General features: G+C 44.8%; 1 protein-coding gene across 2 annotated transcripts in view; it reads right to left on the reverse strand.

The window, feature by feature from the left end:
* LOC115128530 (trafficking protein particle complex subunit 9-like) overlaps positions 1–21,871 on the reverse strand; it is a 330,259-nt gene that overhangs the window by 240,301 nt on the left and 68,087 nt on the right. For both annotated transcript variants that reach the window (XM_065017786.1, XM_065017785.1), the window contains exons 15-17: positions 14,825–14,951; positions 11,996–12,128; positions 2,668–2,828 (exon numbers count right to left, since the gene is read on the reverse strand). In XM_065017786.1, coding sequence (XP_064873858.1) covers positions 2,668–2,828; positions 11,996–12,128; positions 14,825–14,951 — 421 coding nt within the window. The remainder of the gene's footprint in view (positions 1–2,667; positions 2,829–11,995; positions 12,129–14,824; positions 14,952–21,871) is intronic.

Here is a 21,871-nt window from a genome sequence, read left to right on the forward strand (position 1 = left end):
GCAATGTCAACCGATTGGGGTGAGGGGGGTGAGAGGGGGGTAGTATTTCAACAGATATTTATAGTGCTATTGCTCAGCCCACAGCACCTCCAGCAGGTGGCTAGAACTCAACACTAAACCATATATTGAATACCTTTCCCTACAGCACCAAACTAATGGAATCTCATAGAATCTAGTGCAATCTACACTGCCTACAGAAAGTACTCACACCTCTAGACTTTTTCCACATTTGGTTGTGTTACAGCCTGAATTTAAAATGTACATGTAGATGTTTTTATCACTGGCCTACACTTAGGGGTGTACTCACTTTTGTTGTCAGCGGTTTAGACATTAATGGCTGTGTGTTGAGTTATTTTGAGGGGACAGCAAATGTACACTGTTAAACAAGCTGTACACTACCTGCTTTACATTGTAGCAAAGTGTCATTTCTTCAGTGTTGTCACATGAAAAAATATATTCAAATATTTAACAAAAATGTGAGGGGTGTACTCACTTTTGTGATATACTGTACATGTGTGTAATATATATATATACACACACAAATAAAAATTGTCCGATTAATCGGTATCAGCTTTTTTTTGGTACTCCAATAATCGGTATCGGTGTTGAAAAATCATAATCGTTCGACCTCTAGCCTGTACATAGTACAAATATTCCAAAACATGCACCTGTTTGTAATAAGACACCAAAGTAAAACTGCTAAAAATGTGCCAAAGAAACAACCAACTTGACACAGCTTGAAGAATTTAAAAAGGAATGGTGTGCAAAGCTCTTAGAGACTTACCCAGACCGATTCACAGCTATAATCACTGCCAAAGGTGATTCTAACACTTATGTTGAATACTTATGTAATGAAGATAGTGTTTTATTTTTCATAAATGTTTTACAAATGTTGGAATTGTTCTTCCACTTTGACAGAGTATTTTATGTAGATTGATTTAATTATCCTTTTTTGTCAACAATTTTAATCCCACCTTGTAACACAACATGTGAAAAGGTCCAGGGGTGTGAATAGTTTCTGAAGGCCCTGTAAAGCCTCTTGGGGACCTTATATATTGCCTACACATGCTTTACAAATCGTTCATTACCAAATGTCATGTCAAGTGGGACTGCAATTCCCAACATCTCCAACCCATAAGACCATCCAATAAACCGGAACTGAAGTAAAGGAATCTCATCTAAATTCGATGATCTCTGTTTCTGTATGAGATCTGGCAAAACTCAAAGAATATATGTTGCAGGATCTATGCCAAGGTAACCCCTCTAGGGAAATAAACCACAGAGCTTCTTAATGACGAGACGTAAGAAGAAAATGAGATGATGCTCCTTTCCTCCACTTATGGTACTCCAATTGTTGGCTGTGTCCCGACATGGCACCCTATTCCCTATATAGTGCACAACTGGTCAGCAGTAGTACACTATATAGGAAATAGGGTGCCATTTGCGACACAGCCTCTGTAATTTCATCATATCAAGAGCGTTTCTGCTTCCAGAGAGAAAACAAAACACAATCAATCATCACTTTAAGAGTCTTTTGGCTTTTCACCAACGCTGACAAAGAAAGCGTGAAAATTAGGAAACTTTCTAAAGTTGATGTGCAGCTTGCAGTTCTGGAGAACAGTAATTAGGTTTGTCATAATGCTTCATACTTTTAGCCTACTCAACCAAGGTGTGATAACTCTGCAGAAGGTTGCCTTTGAACAAATTGCCTTTTAAGAATATGTTAATACATTGAGAAGATATCTGGTGGGATCCTTTTCAAACCAACACATCAACACAACTTGTTGGTATAAGACCGTAGCCTACTTTATGGTGAGTAGTGTACTGAATATTCTTTCAGATTTTGTTAGAGAGAAGGGATTCTTTCAATGTGAAGACAATGAAACGCCTTGATAAGTTCAAGGCAAGTCCACAGCCAGGACTTCAACTGAAAATGTGAAGACTACTGTATGTTAAAATCAAAGCAATAGCAAAGGACTTTTCCTATAAGAAGAAGACAGGTGGTTTCCCCCCAGCCCTGTTAAAACCAGTGTATCCATGATGTAAGAGGATCCACAGCAGCACTGTACTGACAAGCCACTCCCACCTCTACCGCAGCCATTCTGCTAATCACATGAGTTTCCTTGGCAACTTCAAAAGGAATGTGTCAAATTGCATCCCTCTACAATGCCAACAGTAAACCACAGCTCTGACAGAGCAGGTGGGTCATTTGAATTTAAACCACGCACCACAGGTGGACTACAGTTGTAACTGCAAGTTTGACGGCTAACTACGTGACACAATTGTTGATGTGCAACGTTTTGTCAGAACATATTCCAGATGTCAGCTGGATACATGGGGGAGGGGGAGAGAGAGAGCAAAGCTGCAGAGCTTGGGCGATCCCAGCTGTGCAAAGTAACACAAAGAGAAAAGACAGAAGAGCACGAAAGCTGAAGAACCGAAACACAATGACCAGTGACCTCTAACGCTGACGAGAGGACAGGAGGAGTCACCAGGGGAGAGAGAGTGACAGTGAGAGAGGGAGGGAAAGAGAGACCGTGAGAGAGGGACAGGGAGGGAGAGTGAGAGACAGAAAGAAACAGATGGAGGGAAAGCACATCAAAGGAATCACTGGTTTAGAAACAGCATGAAAGTGTGTGTGTGTATGCGTTTTGTCTGACCCCTGACCTTTAGTATTACAGGTCTTGGAGGCGACCTCCAGCGTCTCCAGGTCTTCAGAGCCGATGTTTTCCAGGGTGATGGTCAGATGCTGGGTCTCTCCGTTAAACAGCTGGACAGACACACTGCTGGACAACTCCTCTTTAGAGGGCTGGAGGGGATGGGCCGACCTGGAGACAGATACAGAAGGGTTAAAACGTGTCTTCAGACTAGTGCTGAACGATAAACAAAAATAAAAAATTTAAATCAAGTAATAGACCTATGTCAATTCAATTAGAATTACATTTTGTAATTTTTTTGGTGAGCTCAATGCAGTTTCTCTAGAGATATATAGTACCTTCAGAAATTATTCAGAACCCTTGACTTTTTCAAAATTTTGTTAGGTTACAGCCTTATTCTAAAATGTATTAAATAAATAAAAATCCTCAGCAATCTACACACAATACCCCATAATGACAAAGCGAAAACAGGTTAAGAATTTTTTCAAATGTATTAAATATAAAAACAGAAATACCCTATTTACATAAGTATTCAGACCCTTTAATATGAGACTCGAAATTGAACTGAGGTGCATCCTGTTTCGTCCTTGAGATGTTTCGATAACTTGATTGGAGTCCATCTGTGCTAAATTCAATTGATTGGACATGATTTGGAAAGGCACACACCTGTCTATAAGGTCCCACAGTTGACAGTGAATATCAGAGCAAAAACCAAGCCATGAGGTCGAAGGAATTGTCCGTAGAGCTCCAAGATAGGATTGTGTCGAGGCACAGATCTGCGGGAAGGCTACCAAAAAAATGTCTGCAGCATTGTAGGTTCCCAAGTACACAGTGTCCTCCATCATTCTTAAATGGAAGAAGTTTGGAACGACCAAGACTCTTCCTAGAGCTGGCCATCCAATCGCGCGAGAAGGGCCTTGATCAGGGAGGGGACCAATAACCCGATGGTCACTCTGACAGAGCTCTAGAGATCCTCTGTGGAGATGGTTGTCCTTCTGAAAGGTTCCCCCATCTCTGCAGCACTCCACCAATCAGCCACTCTTCAGTAAAAAGCACATGACAGCCAGCTTGGAGTTTGCCTAAAGGCACCTAAAGACTCCGTATTGAGTAGCTTGGATGAATAAGGTGCCCAGAGTAAACTGCCTGCTCCTCAGTCCCAGTTGCTAATATATGCATATTAGTACATTTGGATAGAAAACACTCTGAAGTTTGTAAAACTGTTTGAATGATGTCTGTGAGTATAACAGAACTCATATGGCAGGCAAAAACCTGAGAAATAAATCCAACCAGGAAGTGGGAAATCTGAGGTTGGTCGATTTTCAACTCAGCCCCTATTGAAGATACAGTGGGATATTGGTCATGTTGCACTTCCTAAGGCTTCCACTAGATGTCAACCGTCTTTAGAAACTTGTTTGAGGCTTCTACTGTGAAGGGGGGCTGAATGAGAGGGGAATGAGTCAGAGGACTGCCAGCAGCCACGAGTGGGTCACGCGCATTCACATGAGAGGTAGCTCCCGTTCCATTTGCTTTTCTGAAGACAAAGGAATTCTCCGGTCGGAACATTATTGAAGATTAATGTTAAAAATATCCTAAAGATTGATTCTATACATCGTTTGACATGTTTCTACAGACTGTAACGGAACTTTTTGACATTTCGTCTGCAACTAGTGAACGAGCTTCGTGAGTTTTGATTTGTTTACCAAACACGCTAACAAAAGTAGCTATTTGGACATAACTGATGGACATTATCGAACAAATCAAACATTTATCGTGGAACTGGTATTCCTGGGAGTGCATTCTGATGAAGATCATCAAAGGTAAGTTAATATTTATGATGTTATTTCTGACTTTTGTTGACTGCACAATATGGCGGATATCGTTTTGGCTTGTTGGGTCTCTGACCGCCGTACTCAGATTATTGCATGGTTTGCTTTTTCCGTAAAGCTTTTTTGAAATCTGACACAGCGGTTGCATTAAGGAGAAGTGTATCTATATTTCCATGCATAACACTTGTATTTTCATCAACATTTATAATGAGTGTTTCTGTAAATTGATGTGGCTCTCTACAAAATCACTTGATGTTTTTGGAGCTAGTGAACATAACGCGCCAATGTATACTGAGATTTTTTTATATAAATATGAACTTTATCGAACAAAACATACATGTATTGTGTAACATGAAGTCCTATGAGTGTCATCTGATGAAGATCATCAAAGGTTAGTGATTCATTTTATCTCCATTTCTGATTTTTGTGACTCCTCTCTTTGGCTGGAAAAATGGCTGTGTTTTTCTGTGACTTGGCTCTGACCTAACATACTCGTTTGTGGTGCTTTCACTGTAAAGCCCATTTGAAATCGGACACTGTGGTGGGATTAACAACAAGATTACCTTTAAAATGGTATAAGATCCTTATTTGTTTGAGGAATTGTAATTATGAGATTTGTTGTTTTGAATTTGGCTCCCTGCACTTTCACTGGCTGTTGTCATATCGATCCCGTTAACGGGATTTCAGCCCTAAGAAGTTAACAAAATGTGGGAAAAGTAAATGGGTCTGAATACTTTCCGAAGGCTGTATCAGATCCAGGCCGTACTGTGCGATTTAGTAGGGAGTTTGCAGCAGGCTAATATTCTATATAGTTTAGTACAGAAAACATGGTAAGTACAGTGCACTTGGAAAGTATTCAGACCCCTAGACTTTCCCACATTTTGTTATGTTGGCATTTGCCCCAGCTTTTTTCCATAAAGTGGGCACTGCTCAGTTTGCAGGTCAGGCTCAATGGCTGAGGGAGAGCAAAAAGAGAGCGATAGCAAAGACGTGGTGCACATATGTGATGTGGGACCAGAACATTGAGGACTACATCTGGCTTGTGAGGGCCACATTCTGAACCAGTGGCCAAACTCTGCACACAGCATCTTTAATAAAAGAAGCTTTTGACTAATGTAGGCGCTGCTTAGTCAAAATTGGACTAGCTACCACCTAAGACTGCTAGATTGTTGACCAAGACATTTGCCCACCGGAGACAGGAAGTCATCAACCAGTGTCCCAGTGTTAAAAGAGATGAAAGGCAGATGGCCTGCTCTGTTTGATGATGCCTCTCAAGTGAGTCAACAGCCAAAAAATACAATACCAAATGAAACCTCTTATTAGCCTTGCTTGATGATATTCCAGTATTTGTCTTTCAGATAAATTAAGAATTCCAGAGGATCACTACAAAGCATCTTGAGGCAAGGTTTATGGCCACGTTGGGCCAGTACACCACAAAGCATCTTGAGCCAAGGTTTATGGCCACGTTGGGCCAGTACACCACAAAGCATCTTGAGCCAAGGTTTATGGCCACGTTGGGCCAGTACACCACAAAGCATCTTGAGCCAAGGTTTATGGCCACGTTGGGCCAGTACACCACAAAGCATCTTGGGCCAAGGTTTATAGCCACGTTGGGCCAGTACACCACAAAGCATCTTGAGCCAAGGTTTATGGCCACGTTGGGCCAGTACACCACTAAGCATCTTGAGCCAAGGTTTATGGCCATGTTGGGCCAGTACACCACTAAGCATCTTGAGCCTAGGTTTATAGCCACGTTGGGCCAGTACACCACTAAGCATCTTGAGCCAAGGTTTATGGCCACGTTGGGCCAGTACACCACTAAGCATCTTGAGCCAAGGTTTATGGCCATGTTGGGCCAGTACACCACTAAGCATCTTGAGCCTAGGTTTATAGCCACGTTGGGCCAGTACACCACTAAGCATCTTGAGCCTAGGTTTATGGCCACGTTGGGCCAGCACACCCCTATGCTGCTGTCATTATTCCATTCCCAGGGAGGGCCCCTGGACACAAATTGGGGGTCATGCTGGAGGTCCTACTCCAGGTAAAGTGTTCTCAGGAAAAATTCACTGTTTTATATTTAGCTGGCTGATGTTTGGTGCTGCAATTTAATCCACAGGCTCTGCTCTGCTACCCAAGCATTGTACGCCTTTTAGTAATATAGGATACGTGGATCGGTGAATGCATAGATTTCACTCCTTCACATGCACAGATTCAATTCAATGACAACAGTGACTTTATTCTATATCAGGGTCATGATGTGAGTTCAGTGAGTAATTTGCTTGATTGACTACCTGGCTGAAGGAGACTACCATGTGAGGGCAATAAAGCATTTTCTGACGTGAATATTCTAGTGTGTGTGTGTGTGTGTGTGTGTGTGTGTGAGAGAATGTTCAATGTATTATGATAAAAATAAATGGCATCTGATAATCCAGATTGATTTAAATTAGCAAATTTGCATTAAATTTGCATGTTAAATTTGATCCCAACATTGAAAGAATGTGTCTTTTTTTTTTTTACAGGAATCTGAAGGGGGTAAAATGTCCTGCAAGACCTTGCACAACATGTAATGAAAATCTGTGTGATCAAGAAGGAGGGTGCCATAGCGAGTGATGGTCCAGAGGAGATGGACACCGTCCTAAAGGGTTGTCTTGGTGATCACCGGTCTGGGTAGTGTCCAACAGGCTTGTGTCATTCTACTTGGCATGACATTATGCTCGGAATTTCAGCTACCTACACGAGGCATTCCAGAAACTGTTTGTGGAGCTGGACTGCTCAAAGCTCACAGTCAAGATGACAGCCCTCAAAATCAAATGACTGTCTTAAGCAGAATGACAGCCTAGAGGACAATTGTCATAGACTGAATGTCAGGGTTACTTTGTAACACCTGCATAGTTAAACACTGAGGAGCCTCTGGAACTATTATCTCCCTTTATTTGTTCTGGTAGCAGGTCAGGAACGGTGTCCTCTACCACAGACCAGCCTCTTGTTGTTGTTGAAGCCGCCTGGGGCACAGAATCTGTGCTGGGACCAGCCTCTGCCTACCGGAGGTTAGTCACCAATAGCCGGAGCTCGAGCACATTGTGGTCTAAGACCCCGTCCCTGATCGGCCCAATGCAATGATCTGTGCTAAATCATTTAGAGGTTAAGGAAGACACGTTTATTCTTCAAAGTGTGATTTAAAGGTTCACTGCCACGGTATTTAAGCTGTTTTGTATACAAAATAGATGTTTTTAATTAAGGATGGCATGTCAGTTTTGACGTTTGAAATACTGACATGTGAATCCGTTTGATAATTTTGATGTTTCATCAAGGTGCCAACATTTTACCACAGGTATTTAGAAAATTCTACCATGGTCTGTCTGCACAGTATGTATGGTTGTTGTGACATCCCAATGCGACCTGCACCACTGATAGTCTACCTGCAAAGCTTTGTAGTGTATCTTAAACTGATTTCTATTGGGAACTTCTGAAAAAAAGCCTCTAAACCAGACAATTTATGGTTTAAAATAAATACTACAGAAGTAATATAGGTGGCATCCATTGGCAGTGTTGTGAACAGATAAAAGTTACAGGAAGAAACTAATACAAGTGTTTAGATGACATGATTATTGGGGTTGTCATCTCTTTTTATTTTGTTCTTTACCTTGTTGGGGCAATATTTTAGTTCGGAAAATATTCCACAGTGCAAACCACAAGCTATTTGAGCCTCCATGAGTCCCCGTTTTTGTTATAGTCCATGGTTACTATGAGAATATTTTGGTCCTTGTGAAGTCCATGGAGTTGAAGCTCCATTCTCTCCTAAAGAGAGATGTATACTAGCTAGTGTTCTAGTTCCTAATTCTAGGGTTTTGCCGACCTGCAGCCATCAGGACGGACATGCAATGTTGATTGCAATTCTGTAATTTTTCAACTAATAATTTGAGAATCATTGCTGCTGCTTTTGTACTATTGAATAAGAGCTGTTTTGCAAACCGTTATATAAAATACCTGGTTTTCAAGGATTCCTGGTGTCCTGATAACTTCTCTCCGATCGAGTAAAACCAAAGTAAAAAATGTGAACATTTCTGAGTTGGTCTAAATTAATATATCATGTAACAATGAATAGATAATAGGATTAATCATTCAGTTACAATAACAATTTCATGTAAACTCAGCAAAAAAAGAAACAGCCCTTTTTCAGGACCCGGTTTTTCAAAGATAATTCGTAAAAATCTAAATAACTTCACAGCTCTTCATTGTAAAAGGTTTAAACACTGTTTCCCATGCTTCTTCAATGAACCATGAACAACTCATGAACATGCACCTGCGGAACGGTCATTAAGACACTAACAGCTTACAGAGGGGAGGCAATTAAGGTCACAGTTATGAAAACGAAAGAGACCTTCCTACTGACTCTGAAAAACACCAACAGAAAGATGCCCAGGGTACCTGTTCATCTGTGTGAACCTGCCTTAGGAGGTGAACCTGCCTTAGGAGGCAAGGAGGCATGAGGACTGCAGATGTGGCCAGGGCAATAAATTGCAATGTCTGTACTGTGAGACGCCTAAGACAGCGCTACAGGGAGACAGGATGAACAGTTGATTGTCCTCGCTGTGGCAGACCACATGTAACAACACCTGCACAGGATGAGTACATCCGAACACACCTGCGGGACAGGTACAGGATGGCAACAACAACTGCCCGAGTTACACCAGGAATGCACAATCCCTCCATCAATGCTCAGACTGTCCGCAATAGGCTGAGAGAGGCTGGACTAAGAGCTTGTAGGCCTGTTGTAAGGCAGGTCCTCACCAGACATCACCGGTAACAACGTTGCCTATGGGCACAAACCCACCGTCGCTGGACCAGAAAGGAATGGCAAAAAGTGCTCTTCTCTGACGAGTCGTGGTTTTTTCTCACCAGGAGTGATGGTCGGATTCACGTTTATCGCCAAAGGAATGAGCGTTACACCAAGGCCTGTACTCTGGAGCAGAATCGATTTGGAGGTGGAGGGTCCGTCATGGTCTGGGGCAGTGTGTCACAGCATCATCTGACTGAGCTTGTCATTGCAGGCAATCTCAATGCTGTGCGTTACAGGGAAGACATCCTCCTCCCTCATGTGGTACCCTTCCTGCAGGCTCATCCTGACATGACCCTCCAGCATGACAATGCCACCAGCCATACTGCTCATTCTGTAAGACAGGAATGTTAGTGTTCTGCCATGGCCAGCGAAGAGCCCGGATCTCAATGCCATTGAGCACGTCTGGTACCTGTTGGATCGCAGGGTGAGGGCTAGAGCCATTCCCCTCAGCAATGTCAGGGAACTTGCAGGTGCCTTGGTGGAAGAGTGGGGTAACATCTCACAGCAAGAACTAGCAAATCTGGTGCAGTCCATGAGGAGGAGATGCACTGCAGTACTTAATGCAGCTGGTGGCCACACCAGATACTGACTGTTACTTTTGATTTTGACCCCCCCTTTGTTCAGGGACACATTATTCCATTTATGTTAGTCTCATGTCTGTGGAACTTGTTCAGTTTATGTCTCAGTTGTTGAATCTTATGTTCGTACAAATATTTACACATGTTAAGTTTGTTGGAAATAAACACAGTTGACAGTGAGAGGACTTCCATTTTTTGCATAGTTATCTATTTAAGTTCAAATCAACATGATATAATAATTTTCTTCTCCATAATTTTTATTTGACCACATCCAAACAACTTACTCAAGCTTTTCTACTCATAAAAACTAGCAAAAATGTCTACTCAATTATATTAGTCTAATTTTGTTGCCTAAAATATTTTGAGTAGAATCAAGAAATCCTATTTCGCAGAGTAGTGTGTCTAGACACTGCCCCGCAGAGGGTCTGGGGCTTTCACCCTGTCTTGATGTTGGCCACTGGGCACAAATATCATCTAATTTGATTTGTCACATACACATGTTTATCAGATGCTATTGCGGAGTAGGGAAATGCTTGTGTTTCTAGCTCCAACAGTGCAGTAATATCTAACAATACACAACAATATACACAATCTACAAGTAAAAGGGAATTAAGGAATATATAATAATAGGATGAGCAACATCGGAGTGGCATAGACTAAATACAGTAGAATATAGTAAATACACAAGAGACGAGTAAAGCACACACACACACACACACACACACACACACACACACACACACACACACACACACAGCAAAAGAGTAAAACTGGGAGGATTATTCTGAACAAGGTACAATGAGGTACTGAGGGAAGCTGAGTGGCCAAATCATAGAGGAACAAGACGGGTGGCGATTTCAACAAAAGAGGTCCATTTAGTCCATGCCATGTTAGTTATTACTTCAAACGGAATAAAAACAAAATCTAGAGAATTGGATTTCAATTGTCCACTTTGTGCATGTGCTATTACTGAAGCTGACTCTGTTGGGTACAGGAATCAATACAACAGTCAGTCTCAGAATTATGTCTGTGTTGTTATTGTCCAGCAGCAAGCGACTAGGCTGAAGAGAAAGCACATCTATCCAACTATCTTTCTACCTAATAAGACAGAGAACCTGTAATTATCAAAGTATAAATAATTACTTAAGTTCTTAGTAATTACAGAGGTTCCTCTGAGGCATCAGTGGGTAATTTAAAAGTAGCCGGAAGAAGCAAGAAATCTAGATATGACTGAACTGAGCGACGACTCTGCCTTTGCAGACAAGAGCCTGTCTAGGGACTGGGGCTGTGAATTAGCACTAGCTAAAGTATCAAGATGCCGCTGGGAGCTGGTCGTGTTTTTGGTCCAGAAACCCCACTACTTCTCATTCATTTTAAAGTGGCTATGACTAAGCATTCTGACTACCTACCGTTCCCCAGTGGCTGCCCCATCATCTCTAAAACACACCATCTCAGAGCTGGAGTAAAGTGGAGAATTTCACAAGCAAAGGAGCAGTGCATTCTTCAGTCACTTTAAGGTTGTGCCCATGAAAATTGAGGCGAGACTTCCAACTGTTAAAGTGATTGGTAATAACAAGCAGTGGTGGGGAGTGATTGGTTTGATGACTGGTAAGAACAGGTGCACAACAGGAAAAAGGAGAAGAGGAAGAACTGCGAGCATCTAGCTCCGGGATCGAGGTCACTGCACTGTGGTTCATATAGGCTATAGTACATCATCTCTGTGTGTGACCGGGCACTAATAGGACTGACTGAAAGCCACTTCTGATGACACAGCAGCTTTAAAACAGAGAAGAAAGGACACGTAGGTTTGATTTAATGAGGCAGAACAAGGGGGTATAAGGTAAAGATTATGGGGACATACCCAAATAGACTCAAAATGTTATACTTGATCAGCTGTCAACGACTTGATCTGTTGAATCAGGTGTGTTAGTGCTGGACTGGAACAAAGGAACGTAGTTCTGCTCCCCAGAACCAGGATTAATAAAACCTGCTATAACATGTACTGTGTGGACAGGGTGCAGGGGGTATGGGTTAGGGTGCAGGGGGTATGGGTTAGGGTTTAGGGGATATGGGTTAGGGTGCAGGGTGCCTCACCGTGGTAGAGAGGTGCTGAGCTGGAGACGGGGTAATGATGGAATGACCTCCACCACACAGCCACTGGTCAACACACTGGGTAGACCCTCCAGGAGACAGTCACTGGTCACACCAAACACTGAAGTGTGGTAGCCTACAGGGAAGAGAGAGAGAGGTAAAAATCAGTGCCCTCAAACCAAGAACTAACAAGCACCCCGATAACTTCTCTCCATTCTACAAAGGGTGACATTGAGAAAACACTTCTGAAGGATTTCTATCCAATCATCCCCTGTTCAGAAAAAAGGGTCTAACTTCTTCATCTAATTCAAATGGGAGAAATAGAGCTGTGAATCTCAGATTGGTTTAGAGTTACGACTCCCAATGTGGGATAACAAAGGTTTAACACCTTATTCACCCCTACACCCCCACACATCCTCTTAACCCCCACACACCTCTATTCACTCCACACTCCTAGATTCACCCCTACACCCCTACACATCCTCTTAACCCCCACACACATCTATTCACCCCACACTCCTAAATTCACCCCTACACCCCCACACATCCTCTTAACCCCCACACACCTCTATTCACTCCACACTCCTAGATTCAACCCTACACCCCCACACATCCTCTTAACCCCCACACACCTCTATTCACTCCACACTCCTAGATTCACCCCTACACCCCCACACATCCTCTTAACCACCACACACCTCTATTCACCCCACACTCCTAGATTCACCCCTACACCCCCACACATCCTCTTAACCCCCCACACACCTCTATTCACCCCACACTACTAGATTCACCCCTACACCCCCACACATCCTCTTAACCCCCACACACCTCTATTCACCCCACACTCCTAGATTCACCCCTACACCCCCACACATCCTCTTCAACCCACACTCCTAGATTCACCCCTACACCCCCACACATCCTCTTAACCCCCACACACCTCTATTCACCCCACACTCCTAGATTCACCCCTACACCCCCACACATCCTCTTCAACCCACAAACATCTATTCACCCCACACTCCTAAATTCACCCCTACACCCCCACACATCCTCTTAACCCCCACACACCTCTATTCACTCCACACTCCTAGATTCACCCCTACACCCCTACACATCCTCTTAACCCCCACACACATCTATTCACCCCACACTCCTAAATTCACCCCTACACCCCCACACATCCTCTTAACCCCCACACATCTCTATTCACTCCACACTCCTAGATTCAACCCTACACCCCCACACATCCTCTTAACCCCCACACACCTCTATTCACTCCACACTCCTAGATTCACCCCTACACCCCCACACATCCTCTTAACCACCACACACCTCTATTCACCCCACACTCCTAGATTCACCCCTACACCCCCACACATCCTCTTAACCCCCCACACACCTCTATTCACCCCACACTCCTAGATTCACCCCTACACCCCCACACATCCTCTTAACCCCACACACCTCTATTCACCCCACACTCCTAGATTCACCCCTACACCCCCACACATCCTCTTCAACCCACACTCCTAGATTCACCCCTACACCCCCACACATCCTCTTAACCCCCCCCACACACACACCTCTATTCACCCCACACTCCTAGATTCACCCCCACACATCCTCTTAACAACCCCCCACACACACACCTCTATTAACCTCCCCACACACACATCTCTATTACCCCCCACACACACACACACTCTATTACCCCCCCGCCCACACACACACCTCTATTAACCTCCCCCCACACACACACCTCTATTAACCCCCCACACACACACACCTCTATTAACCTCCCCACACACACACACACCTCTATTAACCCCCCCACACACACACACACACCTCTATTAACCCCCCACACACACACCTCTATTAACCTCCCCACACACACATCTCTATTAACCCCCCACACACACACACACCTCTATTTACCTCCCCCCCACACACACACACACACCTCTATTAACCTCCCCCCACACACACACACACACACCTCTATTAACCCCCCACACCTCTATTAACCCCCCTACACACACACACCTCTATTAACCTCCCCACACACACACACACACACCTCTATTAACCCCCCACACACACACTCTATTAACCTCCCCACACACATCTCTATTACCCCCCCACACACACCTCTATTAACCCCCCCACACACACCTCTATTAACCTCCCCACACACACACCTCTATTAACCTCCCCACACACACCTCTATTAACCCCCCCCCCACACACACACACACCTCTATTAATCTCCCCACACACACACACACACATCTCTATTAACCTCCCCACACACACACACACACACACCACCTCTATTAACCTCCCCCACACACACACACACACCTCTATTAACCTCCCCCACACACACACACACCTCTATTAACCCCCCATCTTCTGAAGAAAGATAACCAAGCCAATTGTCTTAACTATGGCGACAACATTACAGGCAATTACTGTGGTGTAAAATGAAGACTAAATGTTGCTTATCCTCAGAGAATATGGGGGAAACGTTCTGTCGTCTGTCTGCCTGGCGTCTGTCTGTCTGGCGTCTGTCTGCCTGGCGTCTGTCTGCCACACATCCCAATGTTTTTACATTTTTTGTGAAAAATCTGCACATGACTAGACCCAAAATGATTGATAGTAACCATTATTTGGATTAAATTAACAGGTTACCTTCGTATTTCGTGAAAGTACATTTTCAGGGAGGAAGCTATTTCCACTTCAATGACGACCTTTCCTGTGTAAGGAGTGTTAATGTTTTACAGAGCGTCACACGTGGGAAGGGTAAAGTTGTGCTGGACTCACCGTTGACGGTGATGTTGCCTGCGGTGCGTGGGACCCCCACCAGGGTGACGGGGTAGAGCCCAGACTCAGCAGGCAGGGACAGGGCAGCAGGCAGGGCCTCAAACTCAACACCCGATGTCAGCAAACCCTGGACAGGACAGAGGACAACAGATCAGTCAGAGGAATTACGTTTCAAATCAGGTTACTGTTGGGCATAATTCATAACAAAACTAATCGTGACTGCACTCAAAGTGCATCAATTATTTATCTTGATGAGATACGACGCAGCTTCATTAAAATGACTTGATGCTATGTTATCAAAGTGTCAAAAGACGGGTTCTACTTCGAAATGTGGCCCTATTAATTAAACACAAACGGAGACTTTGAGCATGCGGCAACGGTTCAATGGGGAAAGCAGGAAATCTAAGTCGCTCTGAACTAAAATGGTGATATTATTGAAGCGCACAGACACCTGTCAAAGTCACACAGTCACAACTGACTTGATAAAAGTTCCCTTTGCTTTTTAACTAAATCAAGTGGATCTAATGAATCAGATTCCACTGTTCTAATGTGACATGATGAGAGAGAAAACCCACAAGTGTCCCAGTGCTGTGGTGGGCGGCAGTTTCTGCTATGTTCCCATCAGAAGTTCAGATGAAGGAAAGGAGAGGAGGAGAGGAAGCAACTTTAGAGTACTGAAACCCAGTGTTTCCCAACACCTGTTCTCCAGTACCCACAACAGCACACATTTCATTGTAGCACCTGATGCTACTTGTCAACTAATCATCAAGCCCTTGACAAGTTGAATGTCTAGGGCAACAACAAAAATGTGTACTGTGGGGGGTTCTGGAGGACCGGAGTTGGGACACTGGTAAAGGACAGGAGAGGAAAACACTGGATTATTGAAACAAAGCCTCCCATTGTTCTGGTGGGAGGGAGGTGGTCTCAGGTCCCGGTACCACAGTGATCTGGTGGGAGGGAGGTGGTCTCAGGTCCCGGTACCACAGTGATCTGGTGGGAGGGAGGTGGTCTCAGGTCCCGGTACCACAGTGATCTGGTGGGAGGGAGGTGGTCTCAGGTCCCGGTACCACAGTGATCTGGTGGGAGGGAGGTGGTCTCAGGTCCCGGTACCACAGTGATCTGGTGGGAGGGAGGTGGTCTCAGGTCCCGGTACCACAGTGATCTGGTGGGAGGGAGGTGGTCTCAGGTCCCGGTACCACAGTGATCTGGTGGGAGGGAGGTGGTCTCAGGTCCCGGTACCACAGTGATCTGGTGGGAGGGAGGTGGTCTCAGGTCCCGGTACCACAGTGATCTGGTGGGAGGGAGGTGGTCTCAGGTCCCGGTACCCCAGTGACCTGGTGGGAGGGAGGTGGTCTCAGGTCCCGGTACCCCAGTGACCTGGTGGGAGGGAGGTTGTCTCAGATGCCGGTACCACAGTGATCTGGTGGGAGGGAGGTTGTCTCAGATGCCGGTACCACAGTGATCTGGTGGGAGGGAGGTGGTCTCAAGTCCCGGTACCACAGTGATCTGGTGGGAGGGAGGTGGTCTCAAGTCCCGGTACCACAGTGATCTGGTGGGAGGGAGGTGGTCTCAAGTCCCGGTACCACAGTGATCTGGTGGGAGGGAGGTGGTCTCAGGTCCCGGTACCACAGTGATCTGGTGGGAGGCAGGTGGTCTCAGGTCCCGGTACCACAGTGATGTGATGGGAGGGAGGTGGTCTCAGGTCCCGGTACCACAGTGATCTGGTGGGAGGGAGGTGGTCTCAGGTCCCGGTACCACAGTGATCTGGTGGGAGGGAGGTGGTCTCAGGTCCCGGTACCACAGTGATCTGGTGGGAGGGAGGTGGTCTCAGGTCCCGGTACCACAGTGATCTGATGGGAGGGAGGTGGTCTCAGGTCCCGGTACCACAGTGATCTGGTGGGAGGGAGGTGGTCTCAGGTCCCAATACCACAGTGATCTGGTGGGAAGGAGGTGGTCTCAGGTCCCAGTACCACAGTGATCTGGTGGGAGGGAGGTAGTCTCAAGTCCCGGTACCACAGTGATCTGGTGGGAGGGAGGTGGTCTCAGGTCCCGGTACCACAGTGATCTGGTGGGAGGGAGGTGGTCTCAGGTCCCGGTACCACAGTGATCTGGTGGGAGGGAGGTGGTCTCAGGTTCCGGTACCACAGTGATCTGGTGGGAGGGAAGTGGTCTCAGGTCCCGGTACCACACTGATCTGGTGGGAGGGAGGTGGTCTCAGGTCCCGGTACCACAGTGATCTGGTGGGAGGGAGGTGGTCTCAGGTCCCGGTACCACAGTGATCTGGTGGGAGGGAGGTGGTCTCAGGTCCCGGTACCACAGTGCTGTGGTGGGAGGGAGGTGGTCTCAGTTCCCGGTACCACAGTGCTGTGGGAGGGAGGTTGTCTCAGGTCCCGGTACCACAGTGCTGTGGTGGGAGGGAGTTGGTCCAGGTCCCGGTACCACAGTGATCTGGTGGTCTCAGGTCCCGGTACCACAGTGCCGTGGTGGGAGGGAGGTTGTCTCAGGTCCCGGTACCACAGTGATCTGGTGGGAGGGAGGTTGTCTCAGGTCCCGGTACCACAGTGATCTGGTGGGAGGGAGGTTGTCTCAGGTCCCGGTACCACAGTGATCTGGTGGGAGGGAGGTTGTCTCAGGTCCCGGTACCACAGTGCCGTGGTGGGAGGGAGGTTGTCTCAGGGCCCGGTACCACCGTGCTGTGGTGGGAGGGAGGTTGTCTCAGGTCCCGGTACCACAGTGCTGTGGTGGGAGGGAGGTTGTCTCAGGTCCCGGTACCACAGTGCCGTAGTGGGAGGGAGGTTGTCTCAGGTCCCGGTACCACAGTGCTGTGGTGGGAGGGAGGGTGGGTAGGAAGAGTTCCCAGTGTCTTCAGAAATCCATCACCCTCACCTTGCCCCGATATCCTGGAGATGAGATCAGCCCCAGCTGGCACCGCCATCTCCCACAGAGAAAACTGATGGTTCTCACCGTATGAGAGAGAGAAGAGGAAACTTCAAACACACATACAAAAGGAAACGGTGTAAAGGCTGTCTGCTCTGCCAGGGGAGGAGAGGAGGGGAGATTGGAAAGGAGTCCTACACAGTCACAGAGAAGGTAGAGTTGCGTTCGACTCCACTATCTCCGACAGAGGAATATGCTAGTTTAACAACTATCACTTAAACTGTAGTATTCTACCATTGCCAGCCTTCAAAGTCTACAATGAGAGAAAGGAAATAAGTCAAGGATCTGAATACGCTGACTTGGGTTCTCAACCCAGACAACTGGGTGACTTTGAAAGTGTGTATTCTGTCATTCATGATGTCCTATATAAGTCGCTCTGGATAAGAGCGTCTGCTAAATGACTTAAAATGTAATGTAAATGTAAAACCAAGAATGTTGACCAGTGTATATGGAGATGCTGCTTATACTCTATTTACACAAACTGGTGGTCAAATGCACATCAAGTCTCTGGTCAGTAGGCTGGCTGCCCAACCTCATGAAAGACACCATCAATCCCTTTTTATCAAGTTGCAAACGCGACTTCACTTGGGAAGTTGAAGTGTGTCTCCAGTCACAGAGCCTCTGTGGTGGCATGATAGTCCTTTACAAAGGCATTCCTCTTGCTACTTTACAGAGAGAGAAAAATACTACACCCCTGTACTGGTTAAGAAAAATAAAAGTTAACCTATTGGAAATAACTCATTTGCATCCATCCTTGAAAAGGTTAATTAGCCCCGGCTCACTATTGCTAACGATGTGGAGATGGACGGATGGATAGATTATTTCCAATAGTTTCATTTCCTTTGCCATTACGATGCAGTGATTAACACTGGAATGAGATGAAACCAGCAGTATATTGATTCATCAATTGCAGAGGGGAAAAAAACTAATGTAGTAAACAATATTAACAGACAGACACCAATGAGCCATCTCTGAGAGGGACAAAGCCACATCATAATCACTTACAGTAACCTTTCCTTCAGAATGTTTGTCTAGACTAGAGACCCCACTCCACAGCCAGATAGTGAAGACATTGGCTAGTTTAAGCAGCAGCATCCCAAATATGAATGATTAATTATAGTTTCTCATTTTACGAACTAAATTATCTACATCTGTCTTAATTGTTAGAGTCTTCCATCCTTGAACACTAAAGTTCAAATGAAATACAGTACAATTCAACCACTCCACAAATTTCTTGTTTACAAACTATAGTTTTGGCAAGTCGGTTAGGACATCGACTTTGTGCATGACAAGTAATTTTTCCAACAATTTTTATTGACAGATTATTTTTACCGGGACCTGAGACAACCTCACTAATTCATTGCATCAAAATTCCAGTGGGTGAGAAGTTTACATTCACTAAGTTGACTGTGTCTTTAAACAGCTTGGAAAATTCCAGAAAACGATGTCATGGCTTTAGAAGCTTCTGATAGACTAATTGAAAATATTTCAGTCAATTGGAGGTGTACCTGTGGATGTATTTCAAGGCCTACCTTCGAACTCAGTGCCTCTTTGCTTGACATCATGGGAAAATCAAAAAAAATTGTAGACCTCCACAAGTCTGGTTCACCCTTGGGAGCAATTTCCAAACGCCTGAAGGTACCACGTTCATCTGTACAAACAATAGTACGCAAGTATAAACACCATGGGACCACGCAGCCGTCATACCACTCAGGAAGGAGAAGCGTTCTGTCTCCAAGAAATGAATGCACTTTTGGTGCGAAAAGTGCAAATCAATCCCAGAACAACAGCAAAGGACCTTGTGAAGATGCTGGAGGAAACAGGTACAAAAGTATCTTTTTCCACAGTAAAACGAGTCCTATATCGACATAACATGAAAGGCCGCTCAGCAAGGAAGAAGAAACTGCTCCAAAACTGCCATAAAATAGCCAGACTACTGTTTTCAGCTGCTCATGGGGTCAAAGATCGTACTTTTTGGAGAAATGTCCTCTGGGCTGATGAAACAAAAATAGAACTGTTTGGCCAGAATGACCATCATTATGTTCGGAGGATAAAGGGGGAGGCTTGCAAGCCGAAGAACACCATCCCAACCGTGAAGCACGGGGGGTTGCAGCATCATGTTGTGGGGGTGCTTTGCTGCAGGACAGACTGGTGCGCTTCACAAAAGAGATGGCATCATGAGGGAGGAAAATTATGTGAATATATTGAAGCAACATCTCAAGACATCAGTCAGGAAGTTAAAGCTTGGTCGCAAATGGGTCTTCCAAATGGACAATGACCCCAAGCATACATGCAAAGTTGTGGCAAAATGGCAACTAAGTCAAGGTATTGGAGTGGCCATCACAAAGACTTGACCTCAATCCTATAGGACATTTGTGGGCAGAACTGAAAAAGCATGTGTGAGCAAAGAGGCCTACAAACCTGACTCAGTTACACCAGCTCTGTCAGGAGGAATGGGCCAAAATTCACCCAACTTATTGTGGGAAGCTTGTAGAAGGCTAGCCAAAACATTTGACCCAAGTTAGACAATGTAAAGGCAATGCAACCAAATACTAGTTGAGTGTATGTAAACTTCTGACCCACTGGGAATGTGATGAAAGAAATGAAAGCTGAAATAAATCATTCTCTCTACCATTATTCTGACAAATCACATTATTAAAATAAAGTGGTGATCCTAACTGACCTAAGAAAGGGAATTTTTACTCGGATTAAATGTCAGGAATTGTGAAAAACTGAGTTTAAATGTATTTGGCTAAGGTGTATGTAAACTTCCGACTTCAACTGTGTGTGTGTGTGTGTGTGTGTGTGTGTGATATATATATATATAAATATACACACCATCTTCCAGTTTGGAACTCAGTTGTCAGTGTTGCAACCGAGGATAGACCATTTTTACATGCTTCGCACTTCAGCTCTCGGCGGTCCCGTTCTGTTAGCTTGTGTTTTGTCTACCACTTTGTGGCTGAGGCATTGTTGGTCCTAAAAGTTTCCACTTCACAATAACAGCACGTACAGTTGACCGGGGCAGCTCTAGCAGGGCAGAAATCTGACAAACGTATTAGTTGGAAAGGTGGCACCCTTTGACGGTGCTACGTTGAAAGTCCCTGAGCTCTTCAGTGACATAAAACTATACTAAATATATTCCTATCTAAAAAATGATAACTTTTGATCCTTTTTCACTATAAAAAAATAAAATTAATTTCACTGAGGTGGATGGTCCTCCCCTGCCTCCTCTGAGGAGCCTCCAGTGGTATACATGTACAGTACCAGTCAAAGGTTTGGACACACCTACACATTCAAGGGTTTTTCTTAATTTTTACTATTTTCTACACTGTAGAATAATAGTGAAGACCTCGAAACTATGAAAGAACACATGGAAAAATGTAGAAACCAAAAAAGTATATTTTACATGCATGTTAAATTTGAGATTCTTCAAAGTAGCCACCCTTTGCCTTGATGACAGCTTTGCACACAACAATGGTAACACAATCATTCCGGACAGACACAAGTAAAAACTCATGACATAAATGTTGCAGCAGTCTAGGCTACACCTAAACATTAGAAATCTGACACGGTGTATGGGACAAAAACAAGACAACTTTTCAGTCTGATCAACTGTAAGCTACTAATAAGAGCAGCTGCATGCAGCCTATGTGCGCTGTCCATCTGGTCTGGGAAACTAATTGGTAACCTTATGTATTTATAGTCCATTTGTGTGTCAGGAGAAAATGTGAATGTGATAAAATGTAGATTATATTCACAATTGGGCTGGCTGGACTGCCTATAGGTTTTCACCCAAAATAATTACCTGGAATGAATCAATCAACATAATCGTGATGGCAGATGTGAGTCATTTTTTATTTACAAGGCCTACAGTTGCATAGGCCTGCATGATGCAAACACGCATAAAGTAAGCTCAGCCCTGTGAGTTATATTGTCTTTGTTGTCCATGTGTCTGGGTAGAGGAAATCCCCCCTCCTAATCTAGTCTAAATATAATTGATATGAACAAATATAAGGTAGCTGCAGTTTGAGAGGGTTTTCATCCCCCCCAGGGACAGGAGTTTTTTTAAACCATGTGATTTTATCATGAAAAACTGGTCCCACCATA

Source organism: Oncorhynchus nerka, linkage group LG4, assembly GCF_034236695.1.
Source record: "Oncorhynchus nerka isolate Pitt River linkage group LG4, Oner_Uvic_2.0, whole genome shotgun sequence".
In the NCBI taxonomy this organism is placed as follows: domain Eukaryota; kingdom Metazoa; phylum Chordata; class Actinopteri; order Salmoniformes; family Salmonidae; genus Oncorhynchus; species Oncorhynchus nerka.